This window comes from Auxenochlorella protothecoides (assembly GCF_000733215.1).
Source record: "Auxenochlorella protothecoides strain 0710 unplaced genomic scaffold scaffold18, whole genome shotgun sequence".
Classification (NCBI taxonomy): Eukaryota; Viridiplantae; Chlorophyta; class Trebouxiophyceae; order Chlorellales; family Chlorellaceae; genus Auxenochlorella; species Auxenochlorella protothecoides.
The window spans coordinates 514,456-530,596 of NW_011934213.1; the positions used below are offsets into that span (position 1 = coordinate 514,456).

Sequence of the window (16,141 nt, forward strand, 5' to 3'; positions counted from 1 at the left end):
AAGAAATCACACAAAGCCATGGTACTTTTGCTCCGATGTACACTGCAAGAAGATTGATACCCTCAGGCTGACACAGTAATACCACTCACAACTGTCCGTCCGCTTCATGGAAATTCCAGAACTACCACAGTTGAAGTGTGCGGATTTTTGGACCTAAAAGATAAAGAGCTACTGTAGGTCCCACCAAAGATCAATTCGATGAGCTGTGGGGAGGAGGCAAGCTAGGACTGGGTGGTTGTAGGGTTTCGAGAGTGCACCGAGAAACCCTACCAAACCCTATCCGCGCGGTATTCAGGAACGGCCTCCCTAAGTCTGAGCAATTGTCGACATACCGGACGGTTGTGGACTGCTACAACATGCATTCATCTTCGAGGGAGCAATCCGCAGGCACTTTGAGCTCCTTTGCGTGCTCGGCTGGGCCACCACGACCCTCGGGAGCACCGCGCCGGGTGCTCCGGAGCCCAGCATCAGGTGCAGAAGAGGCCAGACACCGGTACAGATGTTTGTTTTACGGTGAGCGAGCAAACAGCACCGAGATCTGCGCCGAGAGGTACGCTAGAGGCAGCTGCCCTGCAGGATTTGTGCACCTGGCCTGGCGCCTGTGCTGTGGCATGCTGCGGCGTCACCCGCTCCCGAGGATGAGCGGAAACGTGCCGCCTTGTCACGCCCGCACGGGGTGTCGCCCGAGGGCGCGCGGTGTGCAGCACAGAGTTTTTAGCGATAGCTTTTATGTTTATCCGCAGCGCAGGGCCTTCGCGGTACCGTCAAAACCCCAGCAGGGTTTGGTAAACCCTACGCCCTAGGGGCCACTCTCCGGAACTCTCAGGATGAGTCAGCGGGCGTATAATGTGTGGACTGCCAAGGAGGTGGAGGCGCTAAAACGGGGAGTGGAAGCGCATGGAGTGGGTTTTTGGGAGCAAATTCGCAGCGATCCGCAGTTCGAGGTCCTGAGGTGCGCGGGGTGTGCGGAGGGTCCCGGGTGAGGGTCACCCCACTGGCCTCAGCAGTTCGGCATTGTCCTGTAAGAGGGTTTGGGGCAGCATGGGTGCCATCACCGTTCCGTTCGTCGGTGCAGGGGCCGGACGGGTGTGCAGCTGAAGGACAAGTGGCGCAACATAGTGAAGTTCCAGCGGGCGGCCGCGCTCAGGTGGGTCCAGCTGGTGGCACGGCGGGACGCAGGGGCGCTCGCGAGCTCGGCCTAGCCTTTGAGTCAGGCCTCATGACTGCGTGCTGTCTTGCAGACGTGCTGGTCTCACGGGGCCTGGTCCCTGTGGGAGGCCGCATGCTGCTACAACTCGCCCACGGCTGGCCCGTCCCGACGGCCTGCTTGAGACGTGCCCGCTCCCTCTCACTCCAGCCATGCCATCCCGTTCGCTGCACAGGAATGAGGCGGCGAGCCCCGCCTCTGCCAGGTGGTCTCGGCGGGGGCCCCGCGCTGTGCGCACTCCCAGCCCGCCCCCCTCCACCGCAGCGAGCCCCCTCCCCATCTTCAAGGAGGAGCCGGGGGTCGCCGAGCGGATGTACGTCGCCGCGCTGGCGGCTGCCTGCACCACCTCCGCGCTGGCCAGCAGGGACCCGTGCCCCGCCAACATCGCCGCCTGTGCGGCGGCCTCGGCCGACCTGCACCTGGCGCGGGTGCGGCTGCTCGGCGCTGGCGCCCCGTGCCCCAGCCACGCCGCCGGCCAGCGCCGCTCCGGCAGCGCGCCGTCCGTCCAGGGCTTCGATCGGGGGCTTGCGGGCCCGGCGGGCGCGCACGGCGTCGCGCTCCCCCTCCTGGACCTGCACCGGGGCGGGGCGTCCTCGGCGCCGGCGCCCGGCGGCGGCGGCGGCCACCACCCCGACTCCTCCCGCGTGGCGGAAGACCGGCGCTACGGCATCTACGACCAGCGGCGGTACGTCCACGCCGCGCCCGGCGGCGAGGGCGCGCGCGGCGGCGCCAAGCGCGGTGCCAGCCTGCCCGCCAGCGACTCGGAGGATGGGGCGGGGGGGCGGGCGGCCGACGGCGACGCGGCCCACCCGCGCAAGCGGTGGCAGGCCAGCGCCGGCCGCGCGCGCCGCGCCTCGGGGTCCTCGCCGGGGCCGCACGCCGCGGAGCCGCCCTGGGGTGACCCGGCCCCCCGGCCGCGCAGGGCGGCGAGCCGTGCCGACGCCGAGAACGGCGAAGCGGCAGCGCCGGGGGCCGCGCGGTGTCAGGGCTGCGGCCTGGTGGCCGCGCGGCCGGAGGAGGCCCGGGGGCCGCCGCGCCGCGGCACTGGGTCCCGCATCGCCTTCCTCTGCCCGGAATGCCAGCCGGCCAGCCTCTCCCCCGGCGAGGCGGAGGGCGTCAACCCCTCCGGCCAGTTGGACCAAGTCCTGTCGGCAGGTGGGCTGAAGGGGTCCAGGGGAGGAGGGATGTCAAGGATTGGCCCAGGGAACTCCGTGCCATGCACCGCCTCGTAGTTGGTTCTGGATCGCACCTGCGCTGGGGCAGGCGGCCGACGGGGGGTTGCTCGCCCCCTGCTGACTGCCCGCCACCGCTTCCAGGGCCCGGCGCGGTACTCGGAGGCAAAGCGTCATGTCCCTCCATCCCGATCCCTTCTCCGCCCACCACCCCTGCAGCTCGCCAGCTCAGCATGGACCGCATGGGCAGCATGAACGACTCCCTGGTCCTGGACATTGCGGCCTTCATGGAGGTGCTGCCGCTGAGCTCGCTGACCCCGCGCGCGGGGTCCGGCGCGGGCGGGCCACCCCCGCCCAGCCCGCTGCCACGCTGGGGGGGAAAGCGCGCGCGGCGCACGCGCCACGCGGCGCCCGGCACGCGCTCCGGGGAGCAGTCCGGCGCAGAGGGACCTGAACACGGCGGCGGCGGCGCGGCGCGGCGCCGGCCGCCGCCGCGTGAGCTGGAGGCCGTCCGGCAGCTGGCCTCGGTGCTGCCGCCGGAGCTGGCGCTGCCCCCAGCCGCGCTGCTGGAGATGTACCACGCGCTGGGCGGCGAGCAGCGACCGCGCGGGGTGCAGGAAAGCACGGCAAGCGTGGCCGCGCCGGCGGAGGGCGGCGCGGCGCGCCACGCCTTCCAGCCGCTCAAGGGCCACCCGCGGCCTATCCGCACGCGCGTCGCGCACTCGCGCTCGCCCACGCCGCCGCTGCCGGACGCGGCGGTCACCCCGCCCGCGGAGGTCATGCGCCACGGCTTCCTGGCCGGCGACGGCGATGGCCCCGCTGCTGCGGCGCTGGCGGCCAGCCTGGGGCTGGGCGGCGGGTGGGGTGGGGGCCCCGGCGCGCTCGCGCCCGACGGCGGCCGCCCCGCCTCGCCGGGCGGCGGCGGCGGCGGCGCGGTCTCCCTCCTGGAGGTCCTGGCCCTGGGCCTGGGGCGCGATGGGGCACCGCCCCCGGCGCAGCAGCCCCAGGCCCCCGCCGCCACGCGGCACGCCGCCCGGGGTCCGGGCGGCGTGCCCCGCGTGGCCTCGCCGCCGCTGGCGCCCGGCGCCCACGCCTTCCCGCTCTTCTTCCAGGACGAGCCGCGCTGGGGCGGCGGCGCCAGGTTTGCGGGCGGCGACGCAGGCGTCGGGTTTGCGGGCAACGCAGGCGCCCCGCCCCGCCCCTACGGCTTTGCGCCCCCCGCCACCGCCAGCGAGGCGGACCTGGCCTCGCTGCTGGCCAGCGTGGGCGCCGGCGCGGCGCGCGGTGGCGGCCGCGACGACGCGCCGCCGACCGCCGCCATGGACCAGCCCCGCCGCCGGCTCGGCGGCGTCGAGCTGTTTGACCCCGGCGCGCCCACTGCCCCGGACTGGGCCTCCCTGCTGCCGGGGGTACTGGAGGGGCGGCAGCAGCCGCTCGCGCAGGAGACCGTGGCGGCCGTGGTCGCGGCCATGAGCGCGTGGAACTGAGTGGCGCGATGCGTCCGCCGATCCCCGTTCTTTTCTGACAAAGATTATCCCTCCCTGTTCCACCTCTTCCTGACGCCCCAACCCCCATCCCTTTTGGTACCTCCCTCCCCAACCCCTCCCCCCAGCCGCCTATACGCGCTGCTCACACAGACTCATACCATTTCATGCTGATCCCAATGTGCATAGCAGTACTGCTGCCATCCCCCTAGTACGCATTCCTTTCCGTCTACCCCTGCCATGCCTGTCCTCCATTCTTTGCTCTTAGGTTGACTGCCGATCCTCTTCCCCTGCCAATCTTCCACCGCTCACTTCAGTTTTGATTACAGAGCTGTATTTTACACATGACATAGCGTCACACAGCGGGACGGGGGAGGCATCTAATTGCCAGCGAGGGGTTGCTGAGGCCGCACTGCAGGGTATGCCCAAATATAATGGAGGAAGCTCCTTTGGTGAGAGGGTTCTGGGAGGAGGACTAATCGAGCCTCGGTATGAGCCAGTCTTCCCGACTCTCATGAGATGACACTCTAGGACAACGAGCGATATTCAGCGCATGTTGGCCAGGAGACAAAGGCCACGTCGAGGGAAGTAGGAGCGAGCGCGCGCGATGTGCTGGGATGTGAATTCAGATCGTGGGTGCGCCTTGTATAAAATTCCTTGACACTCTTTGGACGTACCCATCGAGGTGATATCTCCATCAACATGTCGTCCTCATCACCGATACAGGTGTCCTCGCCAAACCAGGATCGGGTGTCTCGGCTGGATCGCATCATCGCCCAGCTGCACCGCCAGACTTTGTCGACGGGCGCCAGGGTGCGGCGCGCGGGGGTGGGAAACTGATCTGTGTACCACAGGTCGAACAAGAGTGGGATGTTGTGATCTGCCCGCCCCTCCGAGCAGGTTTCCAGGCCAGGGGAGGATGGCCCCCTCATCAGCGATCTGGAGGCCCAGATACATGCCCTGCATGCCGCGGTGCAGGAGCTACAGGTATGTGGGGCGTCTAAGGTGTGGGTGGGATGCGAGACTGCACCGTCGTGATGATGCTTAATCCCCGGTCCCCTTCCTTCTCCTCCAGGCGTCCCAGGCCGGCAGCCCCGTCGCCCGGCTCCAGGCCGAGGTGACGCGCCTCGCCCAGCATGCCCAGCGCGAACGAGAGGTGGGTCTCTGACGTGCACAAACTGCCGGACGATTGGTGGGGTGCATCCTTGATCAGCCTGGGCGACAGGCGGGCGCCCATGCGCCAGCACCAAGCTCCTTCATCTCGATCCCATCCCACCCACCCCAGGAGGCCACCCTGGCGGCGCAGGAGCGCTGGCAGCGCATGGAGCAACGCCTGGCGTCCCAGGAGCTGAGCCTCGCGCGGCTGACGGGCGCAATGGAGGAGCAGGCACGGCGCCACGCCGAGGAGCTGGCCGAGCTCGAAAGCACGATGCAGGCCCGCCTGTCCACGGTGGTGGGCCGCATCGCGGACCAGTTTGACGAGCTGGGCGCTGGCCTGGACGCGGCGGTGTCAGCGCGGGGGGATGCGGCGGCCGCCGACGTCGCCGCCGCGAACCGCGCCGCCGCGCTGGCCGAGGCGCTGGGGCCGCGGGTGCAGGCCCTGGAGGCCGCAGTCGCCGGGCTGGGCGAGCGGTTGCACGCTGTGGACGCTGGGGTGGAGGCGTCGGTGGCCACGCTCGCCTCCGCGCTCCGCGCCGAGCTGGCGGTGGCGACGGGGGACCTGCGCTCCGTGGACGTGCGCGGGCGCGAGGAGGTGGGCCGCCTGGCGGACGGCCTGGCGGACCTGCGCGACGCGCTGCGCGGTGTGGAGGAAAGCGCGGCGACCCAGGCCGGGCGCACCTCCGCGCTGGCCCGAGACCTGGCCGACGCCAAGGCCGCGCACTGTGAGGGGGGGAGAGGGTGCAGCGTTTTTGGTTTTGTGGGGGGAAATGCATGATGCGGGTTTGGTGTGAGGGGTGAGCGGCAAATCTGAGGGGCAGTGCACACTCCGGCTGGGCAGCCTGCTCTGCAGCCTCACCTGCGCCCCTGCAATGCTTCACCTAGCCCACCCCACACTCACACACCCTAGCACCTCTGCTGTTGACGGCGTCGCCGGCACCTGCCCCACCCTCGACCTGCGTCCAAACTTGCGCAATTCTATCACCCCCCGCAGCACTCGCCATGTCGAGCCTGGGCGCTGAGTGGGCTGGCGGGCTGGCGGACGTCCACGCCGAAGCCGAGGCGCTGGGCGCCGAGCTGCTGTGCGCCCCGCCCCGCGTCCCCGCCGCCTGAGGAGGGATGCACGGCGTCGGGCGTCGGCCCATGGGCGAAACCCCGGCCCTGCGTCTCGCTGGCACCGACCAAGCATTTGCCCAGGTCTGGATTGGGGTTCAAGAAGAGCGTGCTGGAAGGCCCCCTTCTCTTAACCGGGCCACTGAACCTCCTGCACCAGCGGGTACAATTGGCTCGCCACTGGCGTGCGACGACTGGGCCCTGGCCGCACCTGCCTGGCCAGCCATAACCCGAGCAGGCAGGTGCACGCTGGCCCGCTCTTGGGCTCCGCCTGCATCCAAGCGCAGGATCAGCACTCGAAATGCATTCCCGACCAGCCACCGCCAGGTGCTCCACCTGGATGCAGTCGGCTGCTGTGGCGAGGGATCCTTTGTGCTTGCGCGGCAGGAGCGGAGGCGAGACTGCCCTCTTTCAGGTGCAGGAGAGCGGCTGCAGTCTGCTCAGCGTCAGACTCTGTTTTTGGATGTCAGCAGCGCCACTGAGGCCTTTCTTCCACCTCTCTCTACATGTCTCCTCCTCGCCATCACTCCTCCTCCATCTGCTTTCCTTCTTCGCTTCCCCAGCGTCTCACCTTGCTGTGCCTACCCCTATGACCCATGAATTCACGAACATGAACCCAGCGCTTTGCCATAATGAAGGCCGGACATCGTTCTCCTCCCGATGTCACTTGTACCAAAAAGGAGCATTGTCATGTGTTCGACACGGTCCCACGCTTTCATAGCCATCCACAGCGGGCAATCGCAGAGATCAGCTGCTCCCTCATGCCTCGCCTGCTCAATGCAGAATCTCAGGGAGGAACAAGGATGACACTCGAGCGCAACTCTGCAGTCGAGTCTGATGCCGCTGTGTGTGCCCAAAGCGCGCCGACAGTTTTCTTTAGAGCGCATGACTTGGACGATCGCGCAACTCCAAATCAAGGTCGCCAGCATCCGAATCTGACGATCAAGAGCTCCTAGAGGTAGATGTGAGGCATTCTGGACTACGCAAACCCTGGGAACAGATTTCATGGCTATCATCGCTGACCGATCAGGTCCCGAGCGTTATCGAGCGGAGCCGCCACGTACCGCATGCCGGACACCCACCAATAATGCTCTCAACCTGCAATCTGCCGGCCTCAAGTCCCCCGCATCAACCTGACTCGTTTTCTGCCTTGGTTCGATCGAACCTGTGACTATAGCTCTTCAGTCCCATCCGACATGGTAGCCAAGGCACTTGCCAAGAATGCTCATTGTAGCGAGCTGTCCATGTAATCTCTGCTGTTTCTTGTATACGCTGTTGGGCAACGTCCAACAGGTATGAAGGTTCGAAGGGTTGTGCAGCTCGAGTTCTTCATCGAGCTTAGAATGCCGACCGATTACAGACAGGTTTTCGTTCTCACATTTACACCAACATTCGGATATCTTGAGCTGACAAACCTGTATCCTGGACTGCCAGTCAAGAAACTTCGTGTGAAGCTGTGGCCCATGTGTCATGAGCATGCGTGTTCCCCGACTGAAACTACTTGTTGTCTGCCTAACATGTTATAGCTCGTGGTTCTGTGGTCCGTCCCTGTCTCGAAGACACCATATCTCCTTTTCGCACTACCTGTTTACCGCCCTGCATCTCGCAGATTCTTTAGGATTGGCGGGAAATGTTTGCCCTCGCAGGTGGCCCGGCAATTTGATACACTCTGCGCAACTTAGACCCTCCCGCTTGAACTGAAACGGGAATAATTAGAGGAAATGCAGGAAACTCCCTTCTGGGAGGCTTGTGGGACTACAAGCATCCCATCGCCGAGGTAACATCCCACCGCGGTACTGGGCGCTTTCCGCCGAGAGACTGCAATCGTACACCCAGCTCCTGTTCGATCGACTTGAATAGGCGCATTTAGATTGACTGGCGCCATGTATAGAGCCGACAGGGGCTCGTACGACGATTCTGGGCGGAAAGGATTCCGTGGGACCGAGGAGAACAGCAAGACCAGGCTGTGCACCAGGTGCGCGCCATGCCCACTCCAGGCCAGCACGCAGCATTGCCCGCGCAGTCTGATGCACATGCGCCTCCGCAGCCTGCTCTGCGCTGCCCCTCATACCCATCGGAACCCACCCCCCGGCACTGCAAGAGCAGGTGGCTAGAAGGCAACTGCAGGTTTGGCAATCGCTGCAACTTTGCACACGGCGAGGCGGAGCTTCGAGGGCTCCCCCCACGCTCCCGTGGCCCATCAGGGGGGCCATACTCCCAGGTGGGGCCTGGCGCGGGACCAGGCACATGGCAGGGCCACCAGCAAACCCATGGGCCTGGGTCGAACAGCTCGTCTGGGACCCCGGCCGCAGACCATGCTGCCAAACCGGAGAAGATGACCGACAGGGAGGTGTGGGTAGCTTCCGGCTGTCCTGTCGCCGGACCAAATGGGTGGACGCAGTACCAGGTGAACATCGTAGTGGGCTGGGGACCTGCGCCGGCGTGTTGCCTTGTACCGTTGCCAATCGAGGTCGCCATGCAGGGTCCATGACTCCTCCTGTCTGGCCAGCCACCGGGCCCACAAGACTTTCTGGGCACTGCATCGTTAAGTGGCAAATGGGCTATTACTTGTTTATTTACCAGGTGCCCCGCCCCGTTCCTCCACAACCACCGTAGACGCCCGACGGCGAGCACTACTTCCACCACCGAGAACGGAACGAGACGCAGTGGGATCCGCCCGCCGGGTGGACAGGCACGACATGAGGTGCCGGTAGCCTGCCCCTCCCTTGTGGGAGATGTAGTAGAAGATGTGAATGGACCTGTTCGCCTTGACCAGCATGGATGTTAGTCACTGTGCCATCGTGCCACGTGACCCTCGGGACCCAGATGAGGGGCATTTGTCGCCCTGACAACATCTTCGAGCGTTTGACCGGGCAGGGTGCAAGGTGCCCTGGGGTTTCATGCCAATGGATGTTCGGCAGGGCAATGAAACCATTGCCCGGTGCACACTGGCGCATGCATTTAGGGATACAAGGTGACGTGAGCGAGGGGCGGTGGGCAGAGCGGTGCGCAAACAGCATGCGGCAATTTTCCCTCGCACAGATGGGGAGGTCGTTCCAGCTCAAAAGCACAGACCTGCCACAGTGGTACGCTCAGGGCCCGCCCCGGCTGGTCCCTCCCGCGCAGCGCCATGCCCCTGAGCTCTGCCGTGCGGACCAGCCTCAGAGCTTGGCCTGCGCCACCGGGGTGTCTGCCGGAGGGTCTGCCGCCTCGGCGCCCTCCCCGGGGCAGACGTAGGCAACCAGCGCAGTGATGTCATCCATCTTGCCGCCGAAGAACCTGCGACGGGCGAGGGACGGGGTGCGGTCAGGATGAGAAGCGAGGGGTCTGGGGATTCACACCATCCAGGGCAATGGCAGGGCAGGATCGGGGTCAACACAGACCCGCCCCCCAAATCCAAGTCCACGCACCTGTACCCGCGCTGCTGCGCGCCGTAGGCGAATGGAGACAGGTGCGTTTGGTCCCCGGCGCGCTGCCGCGCAAACTGCGCCAGTGCGGCGGCCGCCTCGCCGGGCGTGGCCCCGCGCTTGCGCTGCGCGGCCACCAGCGAGACCGCCTCGTCGGGGTACACGTTGTCAAACACGCCGTCGGTGGCCAGCACCAGCACGTCGCCCTCGTACGTCTTCAGGGAGAAGCGCTGTTGTGAAGGGAGGGGGGTAGGTCGGGAGGTAAGGCATGGTGGCATGGGGGAGCGATTGGAGTTGGTGTGAGCTCATGGCCACTGGGCCATCACGATCCGCAGCAGCTCCCTCAGGCAGGCCGGCGCCTCCAGGATCCTCTGCTCCTCTCATCATCCCCCTCCGTCCACGACAAACCTGTGCAGCGCTGGGGAAGTCGGACATCGAGTCGGGGGACCCGATCTGGAAGGGGAAGTTGAAGTCGTGTTGCTGCTGTGGGGACATGAAGGCCAGCTCGTCCCCCCGCACGATCATGAACCCTGGCGGGAGGAAAGGGAGGAGAGGAGGGATCGTGAGGCGGGCTGACGAGTGGTTGCCACACAGAGGTCCCCCCTCGAGGCTCCCCTCCCGTGCAACCAAAGCACTCGGCACCACCACCCTTCTCAGCAGCTCGACCCCTCGCACCCGAGTCCCCCAGGTTGGCGGCATGCAGCTCATTGCCCTCGATGACCAGAATGCAGGCGGTGCAGGACCCACGGGCCGCCGTGGCCGCATGCGCCAGGGTCAAAATCTCCGCAGGGGCGCTCGGGCCTGTGCGCGGGGGGTTGTGAGTGGAAGTTTGGACAATCATCCTGGCTGGGGGTGCAGTGAGGCTGTAGGGTCAAGTACAAGCAGACAGCGTTCATCTGGATTGATAATGCTGCCCATGGGCTGTGCTGGGCGCATGCCGGGAGCGTGGAGTGGCAGGGTGCCGCACGGCGGAGCGAGACTCAGCATGCGCCTGCCGCTGGACCCGCGCTGCCGGTCACAAGCCATTGTGTTCCATCGTCCCCGCACCACGGAGTCTCCATCTGTCATTGATCGACTGCAGGACCCCCTCCTTCTCGTCAGACTCCGGGCCCCTCCCTCACACACACACACACAACACACCCACCGGCCTTGACAGAGTTGCAGGCCACTTGCGCGTGGCCCATGAGCTCGCGCGAGTAGAGGCCCGGGTCCACGCCGACCTCGGCCCAGCCGCCCACGCCGTCGGCCACACCCACCGCCGTGCCCTGGTCGCCGATGAAGTAGGCGTCCTCCCCTCCCCGGTCCTCCTTGGCGGGGTGGGGGATCATCACGGCCGCGGAGCGCAGGCGCAGGCCCGGGAGGGCGGCGCCGCGGGCTGCCGCGTCACCTGCGCTGCTGGAGATCGGGGAGGACTGGGAGCCACGCAGCGCGTCGCCCGTGCCGGCGTGCGCCAGCGTGGACCGGCGCGCGTTCAGCTGGGACTGCGCAGTGTTAGTAGGAGGGCGTGAGTTGACGTGGGTCTGTGGGCACATGGTTGAAGCCAGCAGGCCCGCTGGCGTGTGCAGACAGCATGGTAACACCCTCCCTCCACCTGGGCAGGCAGTTTTGCCAGAGAGCCTACCCCTCCCATGAGCCCTCTCCATCCACCCCACCTCTATCCCTCACCTGCGCCATCCACACTCCCGCGGTGAGGGCCGTGGCCCCCGCCACGAACGCCGCGGGCCTCTTTGCCAGAGCCCGGGCTAGTTTATGGAGCGAGGCCGTGAGCATCGGAGGCCGGGCGGGCGAGCTCCGGACTGTCATACACTGGACACACTGGCCTTGGAGCGTCGCAAGCCGGGCCAGCATGGACGGCCGGGGTGTGGAGAACCCTGACCTCAATCTGATTTCAGGAGCGTCAGCGCTTCTGAGTACAAGGGGATCGTGGCGTCTGGCCGGAATCGGGTGAGCGTGGGTCAGGGCCTATCTCACACCAGGAGTGTGGCCTCTCCAGAGGAAGAAGATGTGCCCGATCGAGGTAGTATTTCGATGTATTTGGTTTCGAAGTGATAGTCAGAACGGATGGAGTGTGTGACAACCAAGCAGGATGGTCGAAGGTGGATCGCTTCCCAAATGCATCCAGCGTGGAATGAGTTTGCAAGCTTGGGCACTCCACTTGGCGCTCGCACTCTCTACGGCATCAGGCGCTTGAGCGACTTTCGTCGATGGCTAGCGGTTCCTGAATAATCCTGCTCCACGTAAATGTAATGCATCGGAACTGATGTGCATCAGCCTGCCGCGATGAGTGACCTGCTGGACGATCGAGCGGGGGTGGAGGAGGTGACAGAGAAGGAGCGACCCGCCGGCTCTGAGGATGAGGACGAGGACGAAGATGAGGACTTTGAGGATGGGGACGAGACCAAGGAAGGAGCTTCGGGCCAGGACAGCAGCGAAGAAGAGGAGGTGCGCCCCCTGGTTGCGGGTGGTCTGGTGTAGCACTGCCCATGGTTGGGCTTCCTGAGGCCTGCGACACCCCCGAGACGGTACGCGTGCCTGCCTTCCCACTACAGGGTCCCGATGACTACGATTACGACGATAAGTTCCTAGTGCGAGAGGACGAGGACGAGGATGGCGATGGTGAACCTCGAGGTCAAGTAGCTTGCCCATGTTACCTTATGCTGCGGCGAGGCTCTTGTCCTGTGAGACCTGGGGATAATCGTGGTAGAAGTTTCATGCATTCTGAGAGGGGTGATCAGGTTGGTATGGGTCTTCAGCCCCCCTCCCGGCCCATGCCCGCCGCTGGCACAGGCGCAGCAGAGGGCGAGGCCCAGCCCCCCGCCGGCGCCGCCAAGCACGCCAAGAAGAAACGACGGCACCGGGAGCTTGTGCTGGAGGACGACGACTACGACCTGCTGGAAGAGAACACGGGGATCCGGAGAGCCCGCCCCGCCGCCCATCGCCGCATCAAGAAAGCGCGGGATGCGGACCGGGGCCTGGGCCGCGAGGGCGGCGCCCAGGCCCTGCAGGAGGAGCTCTTTGGCGCCGAGCTGGAAGGTGAGCCTATGAAATGGAGGGAAAATGGGGGGGAGGGGATTTGTTGCTGGCGGCTTGAAGTAAGATGGAGAGTGTCTAAGGGAAAGCAACTTCAACTGCATGCGACCATCCTGCATGAAGGAGATGGCTGGCAATGCCCAGGGCACCGCAGTACCGCTGCGGCACTGCGTGGGCATGCACAGGATTTAAAGCACTCGAACTCACCGCCGCCCCCCCTCCGCAGACCTTGAGGATGAGGACGCGGAGGCCGCGGGCTCCGCGCCCACTGCGCCCCCGGGCCGCGCCGCACCTGGGCCTGGCGCCCGCGCCGGGGACGAATTCGATGCGGAGGAGGAGGACGAGGACGACTGGATCGTGGACGACTTCGAGGGCGCCGAGGACGAGGGCGCCGCGGCCGCGGCGGGCGCGGGGCGGCGCCGCCGCCGCCGCGCCATACGCGAGGGCGTGCCCGACATTGACCCCGACGCCCTGGACGTGAGCGCTCAGTGAGGGGGAGAGGCGAGTTTTGTCTGGATGTGAGGACGCGGCGAGAGGGCGAGGGCAAGTTGACGTGCTGGCGCATGCGGGGTACAGATTTGACGATCTGTTCTCGATCTGGGCGGCAGGAGATCTGCATCTCGTCCCCGCCCTCCGCCAGAGTGCCACCCCACGCCTTGGGGGCCGGCTTTCCGGGGGTGTGCCCCAGGGTTCTCGGGTGCTCACCAGCTGATGCCCTTGCTCATGCTCCCCCCTCTCCCAAAACCTGCCGCAGGAGGCCAACGACATCTTCGGGGACGTGTCGGACCTGCTGGCGATGTACGAGGACCGCAAGGCGGCCGGGGCCCGGGAGGCCGGGGAGGAGGCGCTGGACGAGGGTGCCGAGGAGGTGGATGCCGAGGAATTCAGCGATGAGGAGGTCGCCGAGGCCCTGAGGCTGCAGCGTGTGAGACGCGCGGGCAGGGCGGGGGTTCGGGGGGGAGGGCGGTGCACGCACGAGTGCGCACCGACACCGAGCAAACACCCCACACACAAACACGCAGGAGGAGCGGCGGCGCGGGTCGGCGGCGCGGCGCATGGAGCGCGCGGTCGACCCCTCCCTGCTCGAGCGCCACTTCCTGACGGCGCGCGACGACGCCATCCGCGACGCGGACCTGCCGGAGCGCCTGCAGCTGGCGGACGACCCCACGCCGCGCGACTGGGACCTGGGCGCCTGCGCGGCCTGGGTCACGGCGCGGCTGGCGGAGGACCCGGGCGTGGCGGGGCAGCTGGTGCGCGCCGGAGTGCGCGAGGTGGAGGGCCCGCCCCCGGCCTGGCATGGCGGCGAGGCCTGGCGCGCCGGCGAGCTGGAGGGCGGCCTGCGCTCCACCGCCGACCGGCGCGGGCTGTATGCAGGGCACGAACGTGGCGAGGAGGGCGCGGCGCGCGGCCTGCCCCCCGGCGCGCTGCCCGCGCTGAACGATGCGGTGGCGGCGGCGCTGGAGGAGGTGTACCATCGCCACCGCGAGGTGCCCACCATTGGCATGTACGCCAAGGAGCGCGTGGCGGAGCTCCTGGTCCTGCGCCGCACCGACGAGCCCTACTTCACCAAGGAGTGCGCGGGTTGTTTCTCCTTGGTGGTGGGGGAGGCAGTTGATGGGGAGGGGGGGGTGAGCACTCCTCTGCCGAGTTCCCTACACGATGATCACCAGCAGGGGGCACGCCAGGCTTGCCGTCGGCCGACGAGTACCACCCCGCTCGACCAGCGCCCCGCGCATCCCTCCTCCACTCCTTTCCCCCCCCTCGCAGGGACGAGGCCAGCCGGACGTACCCGGCCGGCAGCATCCAGCCGCGCGACCGCGTCATCCGGCGCTGGGACGTGCTGCACGCCGTGCACGACCTGGCGCGGCGCTGGCGCGCGCTGGCGCGCCTGCGCGCAGCACGCGCGGCCGCGTACGAGGCGGCGCTGGCGTCCGCGAGCGACGCGGACGAGGCGGCCGGCATCTCGCAGTGCCTGGAGCGCCTGGCAGAGGCCCAGGACCGGGAGGGCGTGGAGGACGTGGACGCGCGCTTCCGCCAGCTGACGCTGCGCGGAGATGCCGGTGCGCCGGCCGCGCCGCGCCTGGACGACGCAGGCGGCGACGCGGCCTCGGCGGCGCGCCGCCCGCGCGCCGCGCAGAAAGCCGGCGGCTACGACCTGCTGCGCCGCGCGGGGCTGGCGGCCGCGGTGCCGCGCTTCGCCTTCACCTCCGCCCAGCTGGCAGAGTACCTGGCGCAGGGCTTCGTGCCGGCGGGCGCCGAGCCGCCGGACCCCCCCGTATCGCCCGCGGAGTTCGCCCTGGAGTACCTGGCCCCCGACCTGGGCTTCGCCAGCGGCGAGGCGGCGCTGGGCGGCATCGTGCGCGCCGCGGCGGCACAGCTGGCGGCGGAGCCGGTGGTGCGCGCGCACGCGCGCGCGCACCACTGGCGCGCCTGCACGCTGTCCACCTTCCCCACGCCCGCGGGGGAGGGCGCGCTGGAGCCCACCCACCCGCTGGCGCTGGCCAAGCGCCTGCGCGGCAAGCCGCTAGCATCCTTCGCCGGCTCCGACCTGTACGCGCGGGTGGCCGCCGCGGAGCGCGCGGGCCTGGTCACCGTGAGCCTGGACGTGGCGGGGGGCGCGGGCGCGCTGACCGCCGCGCTGGAGGCGGTGTACCTGTCGGGCCGACTGGCGCCCGTGGCGCGCGAGTGGGAGGCGCTGCGCCTGCGCGTGCTGCGCCTGGCGCTGGGCGAGCTGAGCGAGGCGCGGCTGGCGGCCGAGGCGCGCGGCCGGCTGGCGCGGGAGGCGCGCGCCGCGCTGGCCCGCGCCTACGCGGACGCGGTCTGGGCACTGGCCTCGCGCGCGCCGGCGCGCGCGCTGGTCCCCGCCGCCGCCGGCGAGGAGGACGAGGAGGTGCCGGAGGGCGAGCGGCGCGTGGTGGGCGCGGTATGGGGCCCGGGCACGCCGCCCACGACCCTGGTGGCACTGGACCCGGCCGGCGCGCTGGTGGACTGGCTGCACTGCCCGCAGTGGAGCGGCGCGGTGCCGCGGCGCCGTGGCGCGGCCGGCCCCTCCGACGACCCCTTCGCGGACCCGCGGCGCGCGGGCGACGCCGCGCGCGTGCGCGCCTTCCTGGAGGCCCACGACCCGCACCTGCTGGCCGTGGGCGCAGGACATCCCGAGGCGCGCGGCCTGCACGCTGACCTGGCGGGCGTGCTGGACAGCGTGCTGGTGCACGCCCCCGGGTCACGCCTGGCATCGGGCCTGGCCCTGGTCTGGGCCGACGAGCGCGTGGCAGCGGCCTGGGAGGGCAGCGCGGCGGCGCACGCGGAGCTGCCGACCGCGGCGGGGGTGGTGCGCCGCGCGCTGGCGCTCGGCCGCTCGCTGCTGGACCCGCTGGCCTCGCTGGCCGCGCTGGCGGGGGGCGCGGGCGCGGCGCGCGCGTCGCGCTCCCTCCACCTGCACCCGCTGCAGGGCGAGCTGGGCGAGGCGGCGCGCGACGCGGCGCTGGACGCCGCGCTGGCCGCCGCCGCCGCGCAGGTGGGCGTGGACGTCAACGCGCTGGCGGCGGCACCGTGGCGCGGCGCGGTGCT

General features: G+C 68.3%; 6 protein-coding genes across 6 annotated transcripts in view; 4 read left to right on the top strand and 2 right to left on the bottom strand.

Moving 5' to 3' along the window:
• Positions 1-168: 168 nt before the first annotated feature.
• On the bottom strand, positions 169-468 carry F751_1829 (hypothetical protein; the record flags this gene model as incomplete). The annotated part of the gene is made up of 2 exons (XM_011399536.1): positions 169-203; positions 333-468. The coding sequence occupies 2 exons, from the start codon at positions 466-468 to the stop codon at positions 169-171; spliced, it is 171 nt and encodes a 56-aa protein (XP_011397838.1).
• Positions 469-827: 359 nt separating this feature from the next.
• Positions 828-3,866, top strand: F751_1830 (hypothetical protein; the record flags this gene model as incomplete). Its single annotated transcript, XM_011399537.1, has 7 exons — positions 828-952; positions 1,076-1,147; positions 1,383-1,758; positions 2,290-2,362; positions 2,599-2,672; positions 2,898-2,990; positions 3,708-3,866. The coding sequence occupies 7 exons, from the start codon at positions 828-830 to the stop codon at positions 3,864-3,866; spliced, it is 972 nt and encodes a 323-aa protein (XP_011397839.1).
• A 699-nt stretch (positions 3,867-4,565) lies between these two features.
• F751_1831 (hypothetical protein) lies at positions 4,566-6,134 on the top strand (the record flags this gene model as incomplete). The annotated part of the gene is made up of 5 exons (XM_011399538.1): positions 4,566-4,676; positions 4,764-4,850; positions 4,939-5,019; positions 5,149-5,746; positions 6,016-6,134. The coding sequence occupies 5 exons, from the start codon at positions 4,566-4,568 to the stop codon at positions 6,132-6,134; spliced, it is 996 nt and encodes a 331-aa protein (XP_011397840.1).
• A 1,883-nt stretch (positions 6,135-8,017) lies between these two features.
• On the top strand, positions 8,018-8,837 carry F751_1832 (Zinc finger CCCH domain-containing protein 36; the record flags this gene model as incomplete). The annotated part of the gene is made up of 3 exons (XM_011399539.1): positions 8,018-8,109; positions 8,241-8,355; positions 8,751-8,837. The coding sequence occupies 3 exons, from the start codon at positions 8,018-8,020 to the stop codon at positions 8,835-8,837; spliced, it is 294 nt and encodes a 97-aa protein (XP_011397841.1).
• A 458-nt stretch (positions 8,838-9,295) lies between these two features.
• F751_1833 (putative protein phosphatase 2C 80) lies at positions 9,296-11,311 on the bottom strand (the record flags this gene model as incomplete). The annotated part of the gene is made up of 6 exons (XM_011399540.1): positions 9,296-9,413; positions 9,545-9,771; positions 9,950-10,071; positions 10,217-10,342; positions 10,686-11,022; positions 11,207-11,311. The coding sequence occupies 6 exons, from the start codon at positions 11,309-11,311 to the stop codon at positions 9,296-9,298; spliced, it is 1,035 nt and encodes a 344-aa protein (XP_011397842.1).
• A 510-nt stretch (positions 11,312-11,821) lies between these two features.
• Positions 11,822-16,141, top strand: part of F751_1834 (Transcription elongation factor spt6) — a gene marked incomplete at both ends in the record, with an annotated part of 9,159 nt that continues 4,839 nt past the window's right edge. Inside the window, 8 exons of the mRNA XM_011399541.1 lie at positions 11,822-11,983; positions 12,091-12,157; positions 12,329-12,574; positions 13,061-13,089; positions 13,326-13,496; positions 13,660-14,144; positions 14,339-15,278; positions 15,453-15,902. Coding sequence (XP_011397843.1) covers positions 11,822-11,983; positions 12,091-12,157; positions 12,329-12,574; positions 13,061-13,089; positions 13,326-13,496; positions 13,660-14,144; positions 14,339-15,278; positions 15,453-15,902 — 2,550 coding nt within the window. The remainder of the gene's footprint in view (positions 11,984-12,090; positions 12,158-12,328; positions 12,575-13,060; positions 13,090-13,325; positions 13,497-13,659; positions 14,145-14,338; positions 15,279-15,452; positions 15,903-16,141) is intronic.